This window comes from Dasypus novemcinctus, chromosome 4 (assembly GCF_030445035.2).
Source record: "Dasypus novemcinctus isolate mDasNov1 chromosome 4, mDasNov1.1.hap2, whole genome shotgun sequence".
Taxonomy (NCBI): Eukaryota; Metazoa; Chordata; class Mammalia; order Cingulata; family Dasypodidae; genus Dasypus; species Dasypus novemcinctus.
Genome location: NC_080676.1, coordinates 3,345,118 through 3,365,939, shown reverse-complemented (window position 1 = coordinate 3,365,939; position 20,822 = coordinate 3,345,118). Strand labels below are relative to the sequence as shown.

General features: G+C 56.6%; 1 protein-coding gene across 1 annotated transcript in view; it reads left to right on the top strand.

The window, feature by feature from the left end:
• KY (kyphoscoliosis peptidase) overlaps window positions 1-10,244 on the top strand; it is a 43,563-nt gene extending 33,319 nt beyond the window's left edge. Inside the window, exons 10-12 of the mRNA XM_058294988.2 lie at window positions 1,587-1,775; window positions 2,959-3,149; window positions 6,469-10,244. Of these exons, the coding sequence (XP_058150971.1) occupies window positions 1,587-1,775; window positions 2,959-3,149; window positions 6,469-7,364 (1,276 nt within the window). The 3' untranslated portion in view covers window positions 7,365-10,244. The remainder of the gene's footprint in view (window positions 1-1,586; window positions 1,776-2,958; window positions 3,150-6,468) is intronic.
• Window positions 10,245-20,822: the final 10,578 nt, after the last annotated feature.

Below are 20,822 nucleotides of genomic sequence, written 5' to 3'. Positions count from 1 at the left end.
CCGAGCTTCCCCTCCGCCCAGGGGCTCCACGCTCACCCTGGGGCCTCTGCTCCCAGGAGCTGTTTTCAGCTTTCCCAGCAGCACATCCTGACTGCAGGGTCTGGCTCCTCTCGCTCTCTGCCCCCGCCCCTCAGGGCTTCGAAATCCCTCCCAGAGGCCACCGCGGGCCCAGGAGGCTGCAGGCAGGGAAGTGGGCACTGTGACGGAGCCAGGCCCCTGGGACACTCCACGACGACGTTCTGGACCCTGAGGCGAAGGGCCGTGGAGGCAGGGGTGGGCGGACGCCATCGTCCCGTGCACGGAAAGCACGCCTGGTGACAGGGACGTGGGAAGCTGTCGGCGGGCAGCGCGCCACCGCGTGGACCCGCTCTTCGAATGATTCGGAGAGTTGTAGTGCAGTACTGGGCTAATTCTTAGGTACTTTTTATAGGGAAAAGTTCCCGCAGTTCCTATGATAAAATGCGTGGCCGTTCTACCCGCGGCCATGAGAAGCTCCATCTCCCCCGTATTGGGGAGTACGCGGCCTTTCGTCGGAGCTGAGCGGGGCGCAGGGCGCGGCGGCAGCCTGCACATCCAGGGCGTCGTGGGTTGGTCAGAGCCACGTTCCACAAGGGAGAGCATAGTGTCTTGAGCAAGAGATGCCTTTTTAGCCAGTTCCCACAAAGACCCCAGGAGGGAGGACACGGGGTGTCCCCAGAGTCAGACTGGCAGTGGGACTGTCCACGTGCCCCCCCACCCCCCACACGTTGTCAGCTGCGAAGGCCAGCTGGCGGGGTGGGGCGGGGCGCTCAGAGGCTGGCTTTGGCCTTGAGGTTGGAAACACCGTTGCATGCGGTTCCCAGAGGTGATGGCGCCCGTCCCCCAGGGCCCACTTGGCTGTGAGCAGTGGGGGCCGTGCTTTCAGGGGAACCCTAAAGCTTGGTTAGCTGCCCGGCACCTCCGCTCCCCCGGGTCGGCTCCCGGAGACCCCAAGGCCGTGGCAAGGGCAGCGGAGCAGCGAACGGCCTTCACGTCCTGGTTAGACGACAGCTCTGCCCATCTGACCCGAGCCCCCCAGGCAGCGGGCCGGCCCCCTCCGCGTGAGCTGGAGACGCTGGTCGACTGCGCCCGGGCCCCCGCCGCGCAGGCTCCAGGCAGCCACGCTGCCTCGTTCTGCGCCCGACCGTCCTTGGACAGGACGCAGCCCGGCGAGGGCGCTCAGGGGCCTCTGCACCCCTCCTTGGGAGCCCCTTCCCCTCTCCGCCACTAGACCAGCTCCCGGGGGGTGTTTAGAGCCGCTCTGGCTCCTCAGCGCCTCGGTCCCCCTGGCTTCTGTGTTTTGGGGCCTTCCTTGCTGTGACCCCATCTTCCACCCCTCAAGCTCTGGGGGAGCATTGCAGAAGCGATGCGCAGGGTCCCGAGCGAGCGGGCCACGGGGACGGCGGCAGTCGGCCGGCAGGACCAGTCCCTGCACCCCTGGCCTGAGACGAGGGGTGGGAGCGTGGACGTACACGGGTGGACGGGCACAGCAGACACGCACGAGGCCGCACTCCGGGCCCGAGGAGGGTCCCGAGCCGGCCCGCCCCTCAGCCCCCTCCCGTCCCCAGGATCGCGGGCGTGCCGTGCGTGACCGTGCCCGGCTACTCCAAGGGCTTCGGCTACCAGACGGGGCAGAGCTTCTCGGGGGAATTCGACCACGCCTGGAACGCCGTGTACCTGGAGGGCAGGTGGCACCTGGTGGACAGCACCTGGGGCAGCGGCCTGGTGGACACGGCCACCTCCAAGTTCACCTTCCTGTGAGTGCGGGCCTCCCTCCTGCTGGGTGTCAGGCGGGTGGACCTGGGGGAGGTACGAGGCTGAAGGAGGCGGCGGGTGGACGGAGAGCAGGTGGCCTGGCCTGGCTGCCGGCCGCTGCCCTGCAGATGCCTGGGAGCTGCTGACCGGGGCCAGCTCGGGGCTGACGGTGGGGCCGGGTCCTGCTCACCTCGCCGGCCCTGACCAAGCCCTCCTCTGGCTCCCCACACGCCCCCCAACCACACACTCAGAGCGCCCAGCGCTCACCCCCAGGCCACACGCAGGGGTCGGCAGAGCTTCCTGAGCCTGTGGCTCCCGGCAGGCGGTACCCCTTGGCTGGTGTTGCCGTGCGCGGATGCTGGAATTCTCTCCCGGTGCTTCCGCAGACCCCTGTGTCCTCCTCCCTCTCTCTGGGACAGAGGAGGCCAGAGCCCATCTCTGAGATGGGTGCGGTTTGGGGGAAGGTGTGGGCCGGTGGCGCAGCCCCTGTGAGCCCCTGGGGGCGGTGGGGCGGGAGTGTTCCTGCCCTCCTGGGAGGCTCCGGCCCCCCGCCTGAACCTACAGCCACAGCGTTCATCCTGGACCACCAGCAGCGCCGGGTCCTCTCTGTTCACAAAACCGGGAGCACTGCCTTCGGTTTTCACAGCTTAAGCCGCGACACTCCCACACCCACGGCCCCCTCGTGCCCCGTGCACACGCGGCCGCGCACGCTCTCCGTTACCTCCCCGAGCTCTGAGACTGCCTAGCTTGGGCAAGTGAAGCGTCGCCCACCTCTGGATGAGCCCCCCACTCTTGCTCTTGAACCCCCCCACGCCACGCCCCCCACCAGGCCCCAGGGATTCGCACAGCTCCACTGAGGCACAGGGGCGGGGAGGGTGGGTGCAGCCTCCTCTGGCCCTGCCTGGCGGCTGCCCCCATCCTCACATCTGCTCGGCTCTGAGAGCGGGTGCCCACCCGGGGGCAGGCTAGCAGGCTGGGGTCTGCTCGCAGCGGGGCGGGGACCCTGCTGTGCTCCTGCAGCTGCAGTCAGCCCCCGGGGCCCCCAGGCGGTGCCTCTTGCACTAGGGGTCTCAGCAGGACCCCTCCCCTGGGTGTGTCGGCCTAAAGCGGCCCCAGGGAGCCCCCTGAGGCTCCTCGGCGGCGGCCTTGCACCGCAGCGGTGCTGACCCCTCCTCTCCACGCCAGCTACAACGAGTTCTACTTCCTCACCCACCCCGCCCTGTTCATCGAGGACCACTTCCCCGACAACAAGAACTGGCAGCTGCTGAAGCCCCCCCAATCGCTCAGGCAGTTTGAGAACAACATGTATCGCAAGAGCGAGTTCTACAACAAGGGCATGCTGAGCGCCCACCCGGAGACTTCCGAGATCAGAACAGGTGAGCTGCGCCCGCCGCCCCAGCCGGCCCCAGGCCCGGACGCGCCCGCCCGCAGGCTTACGAGACGGCCAAGCCGCGCCCCCCGCCAGCCTGCACCAGAGGAGGCGCCAGCCCCCCGAGGCCTGTTGCAGAGCCGGCGGAGCCCCCCGAGCTGGGGACGCCGCTCTCACCCCCACGGCCCTGCCGCACACCCCCTCCCGGCCCAAGGGCCGCAGAACTGACCAGCCCGCCGCGCTCGCCCAGCGACGCCCGAGAGGATGTGTGGCCCCTCGGAGCTGGCAGCGGTGCCTCAGTGGTCCGACCAGCTAGGTCAAGGCAGGCAGGGGTCTCCAGGGACCGCTGGGGCAGTCCCACCCTGAGGGTTAGGGCAGGCTTCCCAAGGGAAGTGTCTGCTGAGCTGGGACTTGGGAGGAGAAGAGCCCGCCTGGCTGGCAGAGGGGGCTGGCCGTGTTCCAGGCAGCGGGAGCAGAGGACAGGAAGGGGTGCCATGAGCCCCAGCCTCCAGGCACCAGCCTGCGGCGAGGGGCCTGTCAGCTCCGTACCGCGCCCTTGCCGACAGAGAAGAGGTGGGGGCTGCGTGCTGGCTCCACGGCCCCCCTCCGCTCTGCTCGGGCTCCCTCTCCCGGGTCTGGGCGTGCAGGGCACCCAGTGTGGCCGGCCCCCATGGCTGGCCTGCGCCCGCCTTCCCTCGCCCTCCTCCCCAGTGGAGCGCTCGTGGGCAGCTGAATAGGGCTCCACTCCGCAGCGTGGGGTTCCGGAACTGGGCCTTGGGCTGCCCTGGCTTTGTCTAAGGGCCTCGCCCAGCTCCAGGGCCCCGCGCCGGCTCAGGGCTGGGCATGCAGGCCCCCTGCAGGCAGGCTGCGCTCTCCACCCCCTGCCAAGGGCTGCCTCTCGGGGCCATCCTGCCATCAGCACCCCCTCCCCCCAGGCCAGAGGGCCCGGGCTCAGGGAGGCCGTCGGCCTGGGGCCTGTGTGTGGGCCGCAGAGCCGGGCGAGGCGGGCTCAAGGCCCCCTGCGGCTCCGGGGGACGCGTCCCTCCCACCGCACGACGTTCCCTTCAGCAGGTTGCTCAGCGCCCCCGTTCTAACGCTACACCTACCTGGCAGCTCCCACTGCTAAAATGACAGCCTGAGCTTGCTCTCTCCGAGAATCGCTGCCCGAGCTTCCAACAGAAGAGCGGGTCTGTCCGCCGTGGGCGCGAGCCCGGGACGGGTGGCATGGAGCTAACGCTGCTGAGCAGCAGGCCTGCAGGAGCCCTGACGACGCGCCCCCAGATCCCTCAACGTGTAGGGCCCTAAAACGCGGTCACGTGCCCGTGACACCGACTTAAAGAATACGCATTCGTCGTGCCCTAGTGAGAGTGAGGGTGGGGGCGGGGAGGAAGCAAAGAGGGCGAAAGGGAGGAGAAGGAAAAAGATGCCGAGAAGGGAGGCGAAAAGGCCGGGAGAGGAGAAGAGAGGCAGAGGGTGGGAGAGGGGCCCTGGCTCACAGCCCCCTGGCCGGGCTCTGGGACGAGGGAGGGCCTGCGACCCCTGCAGCGGCAGATGGGGGCACTGGAGAGGCCGCGGGGTGCGCTTTGCCGTGGGGCCTTCCCGAACCGGGGGCAGGGGTGGGAGAGAGGGGCCTGCAAGCAGGGAGGGCGCGCGGGCTGGGCGAAGGCGACGGTGCCTGAGGGTCTCCAACCCCGCGGCCACCCCCCGCGGTCTCCAGGCTGGCGGGTGCCGTGGAGGGAGGGCAAGGCGGCGGGACGCCCTCTCAGGAGCCGCGGCAGCGCTGCCCGCCTGACGGGCACGTGGCCCTCCGGGGCAGGCCTGCGGCGGCCAAGCTGGGCACCGAGGGACAGGCCAGAGGCGTGGAGGTGCAGGCCGCTTCTGTCTGCAGGCCGCCCGGGCCAGGAGAGCCCGCTGGCCAGCGTCCTCGGGAGGCTCCCAGGGGCAAGTGCCCAGGGCGGCGGGAGCAGGGTGAGAGTGTGGACAAAGGAAACAGCCCTAAAGCAGCAGGGTCAGGGTAGGGGAGAGGGTGGGCGGGGCGGCGGGTGGGGGAGCAGGCCAGGGCAGGAGGGGGCTCAGGGACACGCAGAGGAGGTCCTTCAAGGCCCCAGAGCATCTCCCTTCAGAGAGCTCCTGGGGGGTAGAAGGAGGGGGCTATCCAAGGGGTTTGGAGGGCAAGGTGGGTGAGGACGGGTGAGGCGTGGGTGGGTGTGGGTGGGTGTGGGTGGGATGAGGCAGGGTAGTGAGGACGGGGTGGGTGAGGACGGCATGGGTAGGCATGGGTGAGGACGGCGTGGGTGGGATGGGGCGGGGTGGTGAGGACAGGGGTGAGGACAGGGTGAGGACTGGGTGAGGACACCCAGTGAGGCGGGCAGTGAGGCAGTGGCTTGGAAGTTGGCAGCTTTCCCGGTGGAGGAGCCGGTGAGGAGCAGAGAGGAGGGGCTGGGCCCTGCTGTGCAGGGCGTCCTGCGCCAGCGCCAGGAGCTGGCTGGGGAGGGAGTGGCTGAGCAGCCGAATGCAGAGCTCGTGGCACGGGGGGATGTCCCCGAGGCCCCCCGCAGGCGCCACGGAGCCCGGCTTGGGCAAGGTTGGCAGTGGGCGGGGCGGGCAGCCCACCCCCGGCCCTGCGCGCGTCCCCATCGGAGGCAGCGGGGGCCGGGGCTGGGGGCAGGGGGTTGTCCTCCCAGAGAGAGCAGCGAGGCAGAGCAGTGAGAACACAGAGGCTGCAGAGGGCGGGAAAATGCCTCCTGTGCCAACGAGCAGGAGCAGGGCAGGGGCGACGCCGCTTCAGCAGGGCCGGACCGCAGAGGGAGCAGCACCCCCAGGCTCACCGGCTCTCCAGGTCCCCACTGCACAAGTGGCACTGAGATAGACCTGCGGGAGACGTGCAGGGACGGGGGGCAGGGAAGCCTCCCACCCCCGGGCACGGCCTGCGGGAGGGAAGCCACTGCCGTCCCCTTTGAAGGTGTGACGGCTGATGGCACGGCAGGGACGGGATCCCCGAGGGAGGGAGTGAGAGCAGGGCCTGAGGACAGAGGAGGGGTAGAGGGCACGGCCTCCCTCCCGGCACCGGGCTGGCCTCTGGCAGCCCCACCCGGCGCGGGTCGGGGGGCCAGGCTTCCCTGCAGGTGCCCAGCTCTCCCCAAGAGCCCCGCGTAGGGGAGGCAGAGGGACTCCGGGGCAGCAGCAGTGCCATGTCCAGCACCCCGGCGGCTTACTCAGATCGCGGACACGGCCCCGGGCACCCCCAGCCCGCAGAGCCCGCCGCGGGCTTCCCAGCGCCCCCCCCCCGGGCCGCCCCCCCACCGGGCTCTGCTCTCTCCCCGCAGTGAACGGGAAGGCCACGGTCACCGTCGAGAGCGGCGCCCCGACGCCCTTCATGTTCATGCTCAACGGCAAGCAGGAGCACGGGCTGCTGACGCTCAGGAGGAACGGCATGCGGCTGGAGGTGTACCCCCCGGCCGTGGGCACCCACAAGCTGCAGATCTTCGCCAAGGGCGGCTCCGACGTCTACAGCTCGGTGCTGGAGTACACGCTCAGGTGCAGCTGCGCGGACGCGGGGGCACGGCTGCCGGCCGAGCTGCACCAGCCCGTGGGCCCCAGCTGGTTCTCGGAGCAGATGGGCATCGCGAAGCCCTCGCACCCCGGCCCGGTCGTCCACACCAGCGACGGGCGCTGCTGCCTCAGCTTCGGCGTGGACGAGGGCGTCAGCGTCCTGGCCTCCCTGCACGGCGACGACGGCCCGCTCACCGAGGAGACGCAGCGGCGCTACATCTTCCAGACGCGCCGGGAGAAGCGCACGGAGCTCAAGGTGCAGCTGCCCCACGCCGGCAAGTTCGCCCTCAAGATCTTCGTCAAGAAGAGGCAGGACGCCGGCAACTACGTCTTTGTCTTCAGTTACCTGCTGTGCTGCCCCAACGCCAAGGTCAGCTGGCCCATGTTCCCCGAGAGCTTCGGCAACTGGGGGCCGGACAACGAGCTGCTGGAGCCCCTGTCGGGCGTGCTGCCCGCCAACCGGAACGTCCCGTTCAAGCTGAAGCTGCACGGCGTGGCCAAGGCGCTGGTGCGCGGGCAGGACACGTGGCCCCTGACGCTGAGCCGCGAGGGGTACTGGGAGGGCAGCTGCAGCACGGCCGGCTGCCAGGAGGTCTACGTCATGGTGCTGGAGAACGCCAACCACAACTTCTACTCCTACATCCTCAAGTACAAGGTGAACGCCCAGTGAGGGCCCCGCCCAGCCCCTGCCGCACCCCCCGGACGCCAGGGCCCCGTCTGCCCAGCGAGGGCCCCGGGGGTGCACAGAGAGACCCCCCGGGTCGCCGAGCCCGTGCAACATCACTGCTTGGTCTCCGTCTCCCCCAGTCTGCTGCGAGGTTCGCGTTCCAGGGGCCGTGGCTGAGGGGCCAGGTGAGGCCCTGGGGAGAAAAAGGTGCTATGTAAATCCAAGATGTTGAAAACTGTGCCCCGCCCCAGACGCCCCCTCCCCACTGCCGCTGCTGTGTGCAGGGCTGACGCGCGAGCAGGAGAGGTGCCCGGCTGAAGGCTGTGCGGGATGGCGTGAAGGGCCCCCAAGAGGGACGTGATGCCCCCACCGGGCCCCCTGGGGTGTTTCTCGCCCACTCCCGGCCCGGGGACTGCGGAGCCGTCCTCCCATTCCTGCTGTCCCTTCCTCGCCCTCCTCTGGCTCTCTGAGGGCCCTGGGAAACAGAAGGTGTGCTCCCGAAGCGCCCGGGCGCACAGCTACCCTCTGGGACGCGGGGCCGGGAAAGGCGAGGGAGGAGCCCGCGCTTGGGGGAGCAGCGGCGGGAGCTCAGGCACGGCCCGGCCCGCACCCTCCCGCAGCTCAGCAGGCCCGTCGGGGGCGTCGTCCGTGCTGGCCCTCGACAGGGGTCCGCCAGAGGCAGGCGCCAGGGCCGCCCAGCACTGCAGCCCCGAGGGGCTCGCCCGCCCCCACTCCGCCGCGGGCCTTGTCCCCGAGAAAGAGCCCACCCCCTCGCCCTGGCTCCCCTGTCCCAGGGCTGCTCACTTGGGCCAGAGAAGTCTCGGCCGCCCAGCTGGCCCCCCCTCCCCGGCAGCTCCGGAGGCGTTGTCAGGGCAACCGGGAACCGGCCTGCTCCAGCCTGGACAGCCGCGAGCAGCACAGATAAAAGCTCCGGCCAGGGCAGTGCCTGCCCTCCCTCCCCAGCGCTGCAGCCCCCGCCGGAGCCGGTGTCCCGCCGAGAGCCCGCCCTGCCTAGCACCTGCGCCCCTCGGCCACTCCGAAGGCCCCCAGATCAGCCACCGCCAGGGCCAGCCAGGGCCTCGGGCGTCAGCCCAGGCCCCCGGCCCCCAGCCGCAGGCCTGTCCGAAGGCTCCAGAGCACCCGCACAGACCCCGCCTGGCCCAGAGCCCCCGCCCCGGGGTGCCCCTCCTCCACGGGCCCGGGGCTGCGCGCCCAGGGGAGTCCTCCCGGGGGACCGAGCGCCCTCTGCCACCCAGGCCGCACGTGTCCTCGCTGCCCGAGAATGCCCACGGGCGAGGGGCGCGAGTCCCGGGCACCCGAGGGGAGCAGGAAGCAGCCTTTTCTCCCACCCTCGATTTTTATGGACTGGAAGAAACGTTCTGTGCTTCCTCAAAACCAGCGCCTTCCGTGACTCTTGTCGCCCGCCGTCCCCGAAGCTGGCTGCCACCGCGCACATCCCGGCGAGTCCGGCCGAGGGCCACTCGCAGCTGTCGAAAAAAATAAAAAAGCCATCTAATTCCTCCCCCCTCCTGCAGCACGCAGAGGGCGCCCCTGGCAGGGTCGGGGCGGCCCCGGGCGCCGCGGAGGGAGGCCCCGCGCACGCAGCACCCCTGCCCGCCGCCTGTCACTGCACGAGGCACCCCCGCGTGACAGCAGCAGACACAGCGCCACCCCCGTTTCTTTACGCGGGAGTGAAAACATGAAATGAAATCCAGCCTTCTTGAATTTTTGCACGCCCGCCGCGCAGGGTAGAGATGCGGGGTTGCGTCTTACAGTCTTTTCCGCGAACCCGGTCTCTGCCGCCCCGCGGTGCGCGCGCCCTCGGCGCCGGGGAAGGCGTGGGTGCGCCTGCTGGGCGCAGGGCAGAATGCCGGCTCTGCGCCCCGCGAGGCCGGCTCGTGGCCGGGGTTCCCACACCCAGCTTGAGAAGTAACGCGGGGATGTTATGTTCCGTTTGCTGGGTGCCTTCTCGCGGCTGCAGGCCACACTGTCCAGCGTTTCCTGGTTGGTGCCCGGAGCGCATCTTCGCCACGCACAAGCTGGGAGAGGAGCCTTGGGACTGCCTGGCGCGGGGCGAAGATGTGGGATGTTCTGAGGATCTGCCCAGAAATCTTTTCTTGAAGCAGAAACACCGGACACGTGGCTGGGTGGACAGCTTTGACCACACTTGTTGCAATGACAGTGAAGGATTGTTTCCCCCCAAAAGGCTGGCAGTAGTAGGGAGGTGGGGGCAGAGGGGCTCCAACCCCACCTGCAGCTCACTTCGTTGCAGCTTGTTTCAGAAGCACCATCAGCACAGCTGGAGTCCATTTTCAATCTGATTATGATCATCCTGAGTTCCCCATATGCTACGTTGTCCCACCAGGGCGAACGCCTCCCAGCCTGCTGAGATGAAAAAGAAATAGATTAACTGAAGCATGAAGGGCTCAGGCCAGACATAAAATGCATTTCCCATTGTTAAGCGGGAGGGACAAGTTGCCAAGAAAGCTTGTGAAACCCTTTCTCACAACTTGAAAAGGGGGAACGTTTTCCCGGCGGCCTGGCATTTTAGATGCCTTGCTAAAGGAAGGACTAGCTGTCTCCCAGCGGCTTGGGCCTTGAGATACCCTGGTTGGTCCACCGTGGGCTGACCTAGGGCTGCTGCATTTGCTGCTGGCAGAGTTTCCGGAGGGGGTGTGCATCTGTGTCCACATCAGCCTACCTGGGGGCTGTGATGTTTTTTTTTTCATTTGGAATAAGTAATTGGAAATCTTAAGATGTGATTACGTTTCATGATGTGTTGAGTTGTGGGGGCAGTGGCTGTTGAGATGTGTGCTTTCCCCCACATTGTCTCCAGTGATGTTTTTCAATAAAATTTATATTCATTTTTATCCGACAATGTAATTATCGATCCATTCTTATCCCTACTCTCACAGAGGGGGGAAAAATAGTAACAAACACTTTCATGTTCAAAGAGCCCTAGAAAAATAAATCAATGTCCCGGCCATTTGAATGTGATGGTGAGATGCAAAGGGGATGTCAGGCAAATAGCTATTCCACATTAAAGAAAACTTAATTAGGTCAGCTCCGTCCCCTCTGCGGCTCACATGCCTTTGAAGAACATGAAGGCAGTGTTTCTTTCATTGCGTTTTGTTTAACTTGAAATTTTTAAGTCAATCCTAATTTCTTTTTTTGTTTAGTGGGAAGAAAAAAATGTACAAAACTGCCTATCAGCCTTTTTTGTTTTGAATAGTAGATAAATATATATTCTTGATAGTCATATACATGCAGAAACTTTCCAGCAGGTCACCTAAACAGATTATTCCTAAATTAGACATTCAGAAAAATAAAGAAAATGAAAATCTAGACCCCTCTGAGAAGCTGCTGTAACCATGGAGACCATTCCCGTAGCTGAAGTATGAAGGACAAAAAGAGCTTGTGCTCCCGTGTCCAGCCTTGTCAAGTCCCTCACTGCCGGGTCCACAGAAAAAAGAGGCCCAGCCTCCCTGTCCTTAGGGAGGAGGCCCTCAGCGGACCCTGTCTCTTAAGAGTGTATTAAGGGACAGTCAGAAGAAACCACTTGCAGCCCAGGAGGAGCGAGAGCTCTTCAATTATCAGAACGGGCTGAAAATGCCCCCACTGAGGCGGGACAGATGAGCTCTCAGGTCCCTTCCAGTCCAGAGAGCTCGTGACGCTGTGTCTCCGTGAACAGACGCGGCAGGCGGGGAGCCCGGGGCTGTGGGTTTCGGGACATCGGAAGGGCCCTGCTGCGTTAAGAGCCTGCCCGCCGAGCCCCCCGCAGCCTGCTTCGCCGGCCCCTCTCTCGCCCGAGGGCAAGCGGCTGGAGAAAGCCCAGCAGAGAGACCGAAGGGAAACCACGTCCCACACGGACGCTGGCTCTTGGGTTTTGGTTAAGCAGAACTTAGGGAAACCAAGTCAGTGGCATGGCCTCTCTTGGGTGCCCCATGGACATTTGGAGTCAAAAAATTGATCAAGTGAAGTCATTCTCTCCCAAGTTACCTCCCGCTCCTCCTGGGCTTCCGAGTCGGTGAATACAATCCCTGCCCACCCAGGTCCCTGTCCGACTCCTGGAAGCCACGACCGGCTCCTCCTCCCTGCGTGAAGAAACGGCTCCGTTCCGGAGACGCCTCTGTCTGACTGCTCGCCCCACCCCTCCTCGCCATCCCGATGGCCGCGGCGGCCCTGGGACCCTCTTCCTCCCTCAGCAGGCTGCTGTGACTGCTTCCCGTGGCAGGGTGAACGCCCACCCGGCCCATTCCTGCGCGTGAGCATCCGTGGGCTGTTACGGCAAGACCCTCTGGGAAGGCTCTCCAGAGGAAGCTCGCCTTCTCTGGAGAAGGAGTCGTTTGTGTCAGGCCCCAGGGAAAAGGGGAGATCTTCAAGCAAAAGCTGGTTTTTAGAGGGCAGCAGGAAAAGGCTAGAGGGGCCTCCCTTTTCTGGACTCTGAAGAGCAAGTGCCGAGACCTTCCTTTCCGGCACCTTTAGGGACCAGGACCAGCCCCCCACTTCCATGAGGCCATCCCAGACCTTCCACTGCCCTGCGCCTGTAGAGTTACCTGCCCATCCTGCAGGCCCGCTTAGCACTCGGTCAGCACACCTGCTGACCCAGCACTGCCTATGATAGTCTGTGATTGACGAGGTGCTTGGAGGTTTCACCCGCTGGAATGTGAATTCCTCCTTGTCACAAAGTAGGTGTTTGGTAAATGCTTGGTAAAGGTTTCTCTGGGAAAACCGAGAGGGAATATAAAGACCGGGCAGGTGAAGCAGCAGAATTCAGAAGTCCAGTAACCAGTCACTGAGCATGTATCAAGGTGCGCTCCCATTTTACCAGGACTTCCCTCGTGCCTTCTTGCCCGACTCTGGGCAACACAGCCTGGACTGAGAAGGACAAGCCGAAAGGCTCTCAGACGACAGCCACATCCCAGCACAGGGCTGGGAACCCGGGTCGAGGAGAGACGCCAGAGTGACCAGCCCTCTGTTTGTTTGGTAGCTGCTGCTAGAGGGCTAGGTTAAGAAGGCTGCTGGGGCTCCATCTGGGCTCAGTGGGAACGAGAATGAGATTAGCTGCCGATGCCCAGACACTCTGCAGCCAGGGTCAGCCCGAGGTAGTGGAGGGGATTCCAAGCAGCGCTGTGCACGTTGGCTTCCCAGCAACCTAGCCCCGGGGCTGACAGCTGGCCAGCTGCCGAGCCGCAGAGCCAAGAACGCTTCTCGAGGTGCCTAGGAGGATTCCACTTAATGCACGCACGCACGCAGCCGTCCCACTCCAGGAGGAGGGGCCTGTGCTCACCCTTCCAGCTCCATGAGTAAAACAGTACCTTGCACTGAGAATAAGCAATCAGTATGTTTTTATAAGTAAACATGGTTTTTTAACCTCAAAAATGAGATAATTGCTCATTGGATTATTTACATAGCTTTTGCCCAAAGAGGCTGTTGAGTCAAAATATCCTAGATAGCCATTCCCTTCTTATTCCAAACTAGCTAATAAAATGTATATCCACAGATGTGAGTTCCTTTGCCCATGTGGGATGTATATTTATTTACAGGAAGGAAAAAATTGCCGCGTGGCTGGCATGCAGGTGGAGTTTGCCTCCAGGAGGCAACTGGGGCTTGGCTAGCTGATGGATCTGAAGAGTGCCTTCTGGGGACAGCCGCCCGCCCTGAGCGCAGGATGAGATGGCTTTGTTTTCATCAGGAGCAACGGCTGGCTGCCTCCATGACACAAGGAATCAGCCGTCACTTCGCCCTGGCTGTGTGGGGGCCACAGAGGTGGCATGAGGATGGAGGGGCAGTCCCAGCCGTGAATGGCCAAGAACAACGGGGCTGTGTGGATCTAGGAGTGAGGACGTGCTGGAGCCCATATGGGGGAAAGATGGTGAAAAGCGCAAGTGGAGAAATGTTCCTTAGAAGTGGTGACTGCAGGAGAACACCTTGCCCAGTGAACACTGCTGGTCTGTACAAGTGTTTGGGTGTATGCGAACACCAAGAGTATCGGAAAATTCACATGGTTCATTACTATATTTAATTTTATGTTATAAAATTGAAATGTAGCCAAAAGGGAAGCGGCTCTTGGAGGCTGTGTCCTCCTCCCCATGTCCTCTACGGGAGCCTCCCCTCTTCAGGAGTGGGAGAAACTCAGTGGAGAGAGCATGCTAACCTGACAGTGGGAGGCAATCCACTCTGTCAGTAAAAGCTTCCCTTGACGTTTTTAAAGCTCAGCACGAGTGGTGAAAGTCCATTTGACAAAGGAGCAAATGGGCTTCTTTCTGGAAAGATGGCCCCTTAGCTGCTGGCCCCGTCTAACGGAAAGCTGTCCCTCGTGGTCAGGAGCCATTAAACTCTGACCGAAGGTCCTGCGCATCCCTCCATAAACATCGAGGAAGCCCCACGGGGCTCGAGACCCCTCCTCACGGAGCTCTGGCCATCACGGCTGTCCTGACAGCAGGCAGGACAGAGCAATGGCCAAGAGCACAGAGCCTGGCGCCGAAGCCTGCATCCTGACCCCGGCTCCACCGCCTTAGAGCTGGCTTTGGCAAGCAACCAAATGTCCCTGTCTTAGTTTCCTCCTCAGCGAAAGGGGATAATCACAGCATCTGCCTTGTAAGTTTGTGATGGAGATTAAAGGAGGTAACACCAACACAGTGACTTGAATAATACTAAGTCTTCAACATCTTCATTATGATGCTACCCATGTGTTGTGTTGTTACGTGAAGAATCCAAACGGCTCAAGCCCCTCCCCGTAAATTCATTCTAGCCTCTAGTTTAAGCCTCTAATTCAACACAGAAATCCTATCTCCAAGTCCCGAGCCTGCTGCGTCTCCTAGGACTCTTCCCGGGACCAGGAGCTCACCATTCCATCAGCATTATTGAGCATCCTGTTAAAAGATCTTCCCTGCATGTGACTGCAATAACTCAGAAGAGTTGTGCCAATCCACCCACTGACTCAGGGACCATCTCTGCTTATTCCAGGGCCACTATATGGCAGGAGCCCTGAGCCACCAACAAAAAGCCTGGCTCTCTTCTGATATTAAAAGTTACTTAACAAAGACTTCTTAGGAAGCGGATTTGGCTCAACTAATAGAGTATCCACCTACCATATGGGAGGTCCAGGGTTCAAACCCAAGGCCTCCTGGCCTGTGTGGTGATGCACGCAAGGAGTGCTGTGCCACGCAGGGGTGTCCCCCACATAGGGGAGCCCCACACACAAGGCGTGCACCCCTCAAGGAGAGCCACCCCATGTGAAAAAAGCGCAGCCTGCCCAGGAGTGGCACCGCATACACAGAGCTGATGCAGGAAGCTGATGCAACAAAAAGAGACACAGATTCCTGGTGCCACTGACAAGAATGCAAGCAGACACAGAAGAACACACAGCGAATGGACACAGAGCAGACAGTGGGGCAGGGTAGGGGTGTCAGGGAGAACGGGAGAGAAATAAAAATTAAAAATAAATAAATAAATCTCTAAAAAAAAAAAAAAAACTTGCTTCCATTAAGTTGGAAACAAAAAAACCTGACTCTGGTTTGGAGCTTCTGGGATATGGTTAGAAGCAACTGCACTACATCGATCTAGTCAGGGAAGGGGAGCCTAAAGAAAGGGAAAGAAAAATAAAATTCCCCACTCAAAGTAGCCTGCAAAGCAGCATTTAAAACACATGAAGAATTCTAAGAGTTCTGGGAAGTTGGCTTCAGAGTAGGCAGGCAGGGCTTGACTCTCTCACAAAAGCAATGGAGAAAGCACCAAAAACTATCGAGGGACCCACAGTGGGGGTCAGCAGACCAAGACATTGCTGCACAACCCCCAGGAGGGAGAGGGACAGAGAGATGAGAAACCAAAACAACCAGCGTGAATTGCCAAGCCCTCATGGCGGGCCCCCGCCCTCGAGACATTAAGCCTGGATAAGCCCCCTGGCTCACTGCAGCTGACTGAGAGGGGAACAGACGTCTTCCTCCCTGCCAGCTGTGACGAGGGAAGAGGGAGGGAGTGTCAGAGGGCAGAGTGGTTTCTCCTCAATGAACTTGGCCAGCAGAGCCCATTTTGAATCTTGGCTCTGGCCAGACTGAAAACACAGGAAAGTGTAGACTGAAAGAAGCACCTCCCTGGTGTTCACCAATGATCCCCATCTGCAGGCTGGCCAGAAAAACTGCCATTAGGTCTCTCTTTACCCCAAGCCCTGGGAGAAAATTCTGCACCCTATTAGTGAGTCCCTGGCTAATTTTGATAAATTAATCTAGGCAATTTTAAAGACTAAGAGTACATTGAACCAAAAATCAAAGAAGAGCTGTGAAAAAAACACTAGGCAAGAAAGGAAATTGACCATCAGAGTAAATTCACCAACATATTCAGATGCATAAACATCAATAAAAAATTACAGGCTGTACTAGGGAACAGAAAAAGATGGCCCAGGCAAAGTAACAAATAAAATATCCTGATAAGATACAAGCTTTAAGCAACTAATGAATGATAAGCATAGAAATTTCCTAAATCAATTCAAAGAATTGGAGGAAAATATGACTAAAGAGATAAAGGATATTGAAAAGACATTGGGTGAGCATAAAGAGCAATTTGAAAGCCTGCAAAGAAAGGTAACTGAGCTTATGTGAAAGTAAGGCACAATGGATGAGATTGAAAATATATTAGAGACACATAACAGCAGATTTGAATTGCTTAAAGACAGAATTAGTGATTTTGAGGACAGAACATCTGAAATGGAAAAGACAGGAGAAAGAGAAAGAATGGTGAAAAAGGAACAGGGTCTCAGGGAATTGAATGACAACACGAAACACACAAGCATATGCATTATCAGTGTCCCAGAAGGAGAAGAAAATGGAAAGGGGGCAGAAAGAATATTTGAGGACATAATGACTGAAAACTTCCCAACCCTTATGAAAGACATAAATATCAAAATCCGAGAAGATTCAGGCACCCTAAACAGGATAAATCCAAATAGACTTACTACAAGGCACCTCCTATTCAGAATGACAAATATCAGGGATAAAGAGAGGATTCTGAAGGCAGCAAGAGAAAAGCAAAGCATCACATACAAGGAGAACTCGATAAGATTAAGTGCCGACCTCTTATCAGAAACCATGGAGGAGAAAAGAAAGTGGTATGATGTATTTAAGGTATTGAAAGAAAAACTGCAGCAGATAATTCTGTATCCAGCAAAACTATACTTCAGAAATGAGGGTGAGTTCAAAGCCTTCTCAGACAAACAAAAACTGAGAGAGTATGCTACCAAAAAAACAAGAATTACAAGAGATACTAAATGGAGTGCTACAGCCTGAAAGAAAAAACAATGTGAGAGACTTGGAGAAGAGCATAGAAGTGAAGTTCATTAGGAAGGCTAAATGAAAGGGTAAAACATGACAATTAAAAGCCAAAGGATAAAATGGACAAAGTAAAGCCTTTACAGTAATAATATTGAATGTTAGTGGCTTAAACTTCCCAATCAAAAGGCGTAGACTGATAGAATGGATTTTTAAAATGAGCCATCTACATGTGGCACACAAGAGATTCACTTCAGATACTAGAAGACAACCAGGTTGAAAGTGAAAGGTTTGAAAAAGTTATTTCATGCAAGTAATAACCAAAAAAGAGCTGGAATAGCTATACTAATAGCAGACAAAATAGATTTTAAATGCAAAACTATTATAGGGGATGAAGAAGTCACTATAAATTAATAAAAGGGGCAATTCACCAAAATGATAAAACTATAATAAATATTTAAGCACTTCACCTGGGTGCCCCAAGATACATGAGGCACATACTGTAAAGCAGAAGGGAGAAATAGATGTCTCTACAGTAGTAGTTGAGGCTTCAATACAGCACTCTCAGTATTAGATAGAACATCTGGACAGAGGTTTAAAAAAAAACCAAAAACAGAGAGCTTGAATAATATGTTAAATGAACTAGACCTAACAGACATTTAAAGAGCATTACACCCCAGAACAGCAGGATATTTCAACACTCATGGATCCTGCTCCAGGATAGAACACATGTTGGGTCACAGGACAGGTCTCAATAAATTTAAAAAGATTGAAATTATACAAAACACCTTCTCTGAGCATAACAGATTGGAGCTGGAAATCAATAATGGACAGGAAAAGGGAAATTTTATAAATATACGGAGATTAAGCAATATATTTTTAAATAATTAGTGGGTCAAAGAAGAAATTGCAAGGAAATTTGGTAAATATTTTGAGATGAATGAACATGAAAACACAACATATCAAAATCTATGGGACACCACAATGTTCTCCGACATTTTCTTCTAGATGTGTTATGGCTCTTGCTTTTATATTTAGGTTTTTTATCCATTTTGAGATAATTTCTGTACAAAGGGTAAGATAGGAGTCCTCTTTCTTTCTTCTAGCTATGGATATCCAGTTCTCTCAGCACCATTTGTTCAAAGGACAGATCTACCCGAGCTGGGTGGGTTTGACAGGTTTGGCAAAATTCACTTGACCATACATGTAAAGGTCTATTTCTGAACCATCAGTTTGGTTCCATTCATCTATGTGTCTGTCCTGATGCCAGTGCCATGCTATTTTCACCACTGTAGTTAGGTAATATGATTTAAAGTCTGGAAGTGAGAGCCCTCCAAATTCTCTTTTCCTTTTTAAAATGTTTCTGGCTGTTAGGGACCCCTTACCCTTCCAAATAAATTTGATAATCATGTTTTCCATTTATTTTTAAAATGCTGGTGGAATTTTTATCAGGATTGCATTGAATCTGTATATCAATTTGAGTAGAATTGACATTTTACTGATGTCTTCCAATCCATGAGCATGGAATGTTCTTCCAAATATTTAGTTCTTTTAAAATTTCTTTTAATAATGCATTGTAGTTTTCCAAATACAAGTGCTCTACATTGTTGGTTAAGTTTATTCCTAAATATTTGATTCTTTTAGTCACTATTGTAAATGGATTTTTTCTGCATGACTTCCTCCTCAGATTTGCACATTACTAGTGTCTTTTAAAGACTATTTCATCTTGGGAAGCAGATTTGGCCCAACAGATGGGGCGTCCGCCTACCTCATGGGAGGTTCAAGATTCAAGCCCAGGGCCTCCTGACCCATGTGATGGGCTGACCCACATGCAGTGCTGATGTGCACGGGGAGTGCTGGGCCACGCAGGGGTGTCCTTCGCATGGGGGAGCCCCATGCACAAAGGGTGCACCCGTAAGGAGAACCGCCCAGTGCAAAAGAAGCAGCCTGCCCAGGAATGGTGCCACACATGCAGAGAGCTGATGCAGCAAGATGACGCAACAAAAAGAGACACAGATTCCGGGTGCCACTGACGGGAGTACAGACAGACACGGAGGAGCACGCAGTGAATGGACATGGGGAGCGGACAACTTGGGGGGCGGGGAAGGGGAGAGAAATAAATAAATAATAAATCTAAAATAAATAAAGACTATCTTATCTGATATAAGTACAACTACTCTGGCCTTTTTGTTGTTGTTGTTTGGGGTTTTTTTGTTACTGCGTGCATGGAATATCATTTTCCAGACTTTCACTGTATTAGTCAGAGTTCTCTAGAGAAACAGAATCAACAAGAGGTATCTGTCAATAGTATGTGATACTATGAGTCTCTCACCCAGGCATGGGGATGCACAAGTCCAGGTTCTGCAGGCAGGCTACAACCAGGGGCTGCAATGAAAATCCAATGAAGGTTCTTGACAAGTTCTGGGAGATGTTGGCTGTCCAAAGAATAGCTGGGGAATTCTCTCTCAATGCTGGAATCACTTCCCCTTTTAAGGGCTTCAGCTGATTGGATTAAGCATCACCCATTGCTGATGGCAATCTCCCTGACGAATGTAATTATAACCAGCTCTCTATGATTTACTACTGCAGCAAAGTCAATGGTGATAAAGTCCATAAATGCCATTGTATCACTGTTAGCCAAGTGCTTGCTTAACCAAACAACTAGGCACAATTACCTGGCCGAGTTGACACAATAGCCTAACCATCACATTCACTTTCAATCTATTGGTGTCCTTGGGTCTAAGGTGAGTCTCTTGCAGACAGCATATAGGTAGCTCATATTTTCTTATCCATTCTACCAGTCTGTGTCTTTTGATTGGGAAGTTTAATCCACTAACATTCAATGTTATTACTATAAAGGTAGTTCTTATTTCACCCATTTTGACCTTTGGGTTTTTTCTGTCATATTCTATTTTCACCACTCTTTTGACACTTTTAGTTACTTTTACTGATATTATCTTCATTTCTAGACTCTCTCTCAAGCCTCTGTCTCCTGTCTTTTCTTTTCAGACTGTGGTTCACCCTTTAGTATTTCCTGCAAAGTTGGTCTCTTGGTTACAAACTCTCTCAGAATATCTCTGAATATTCTAAACCGGCCCTCATTTTTGAAAGACAATCTTGTTGGATATAAGATTCTTGGCTAGAAGTTTTTCTCTTGCAGTTTCTTAAATATATCATACCACTCTCTTCTTGCCCCCATGATTTCTGATGAGAAATTGACACTTAAGCTTGCTGAGTATCCCTTATATGTTGTGCATTGCTTTTTTCTTGCTGCTCTCAGAATTCTCTCTTTGTCTTTGCTATTTGACATTCTGACTAGTATGTGTCTCAGAGTTGGTCTATTCAGATTTATTTGGATGGGTGTACATTGTGCTTCTTGGACATGGATATTATGTCCTTCAACAGGGTTGGAAAATTTTCAGCCATTATTTCTTCAAATATTTCTTCTGCTCCTTTTCCCCTCTCTTCTCCTTCTGGGACATCATTGACATGTATGTTTACATGTCTCTTGCTGTCATTTAGTTCCCTGAGAACTTGTTCAAATTTTTCCTTTCTTTTCTTCATCTGTTCTTTTGTATGTTCACTTTCAGAGGCCATTTCTTCAAGCTCACCAAATCTTTCTATTGCCTCCTCAAATTTGCTATTATATGGTTCCAGTGTATTTTTTATTTCATTTGTTATGCATTTCATTCCCATATGATCTGCTGTTTTTCTGTGTATGCTTCCAAATTCTTTTTTGTGCTCCCCCAGGGTGGTCTTAATGTCCTTAATCCCTTTAGCCATCTCATTGAATTTATTAAGGAAATTTGTTTGAACATCTCTAATTAGTTGTCCTAACTCCTTTGTGTCATCTGGAGGCTTATCTTGTTCCTTTAACTGGGCCATAGCTTCCTGTTTCTTGGTATGGATTGCAATTTTTTGTTGGTGTCTTGGTATCTGGCTTAATAGAGTATTTATTCTGGGTGCAGTTTGTCTCTTTAGTTTAGGGCTTTGTATAGTTTCTCCCTTGCTGATTGTGCAGTAGGAGCAAAGGATGTAGTTGGTGTTGTAAGCTGTGGAGGCTCAAGCTGCCCACATTGCCCCAGGGACTGATGAAGCTTCCCCCACCTTTCTCCTTTGCCAGGGGTAGGGACAGGTCACAGCTGTGTGGACTAATCCAAGTCATGCAGACCAAGACCACCTATAGTTTCCCAGA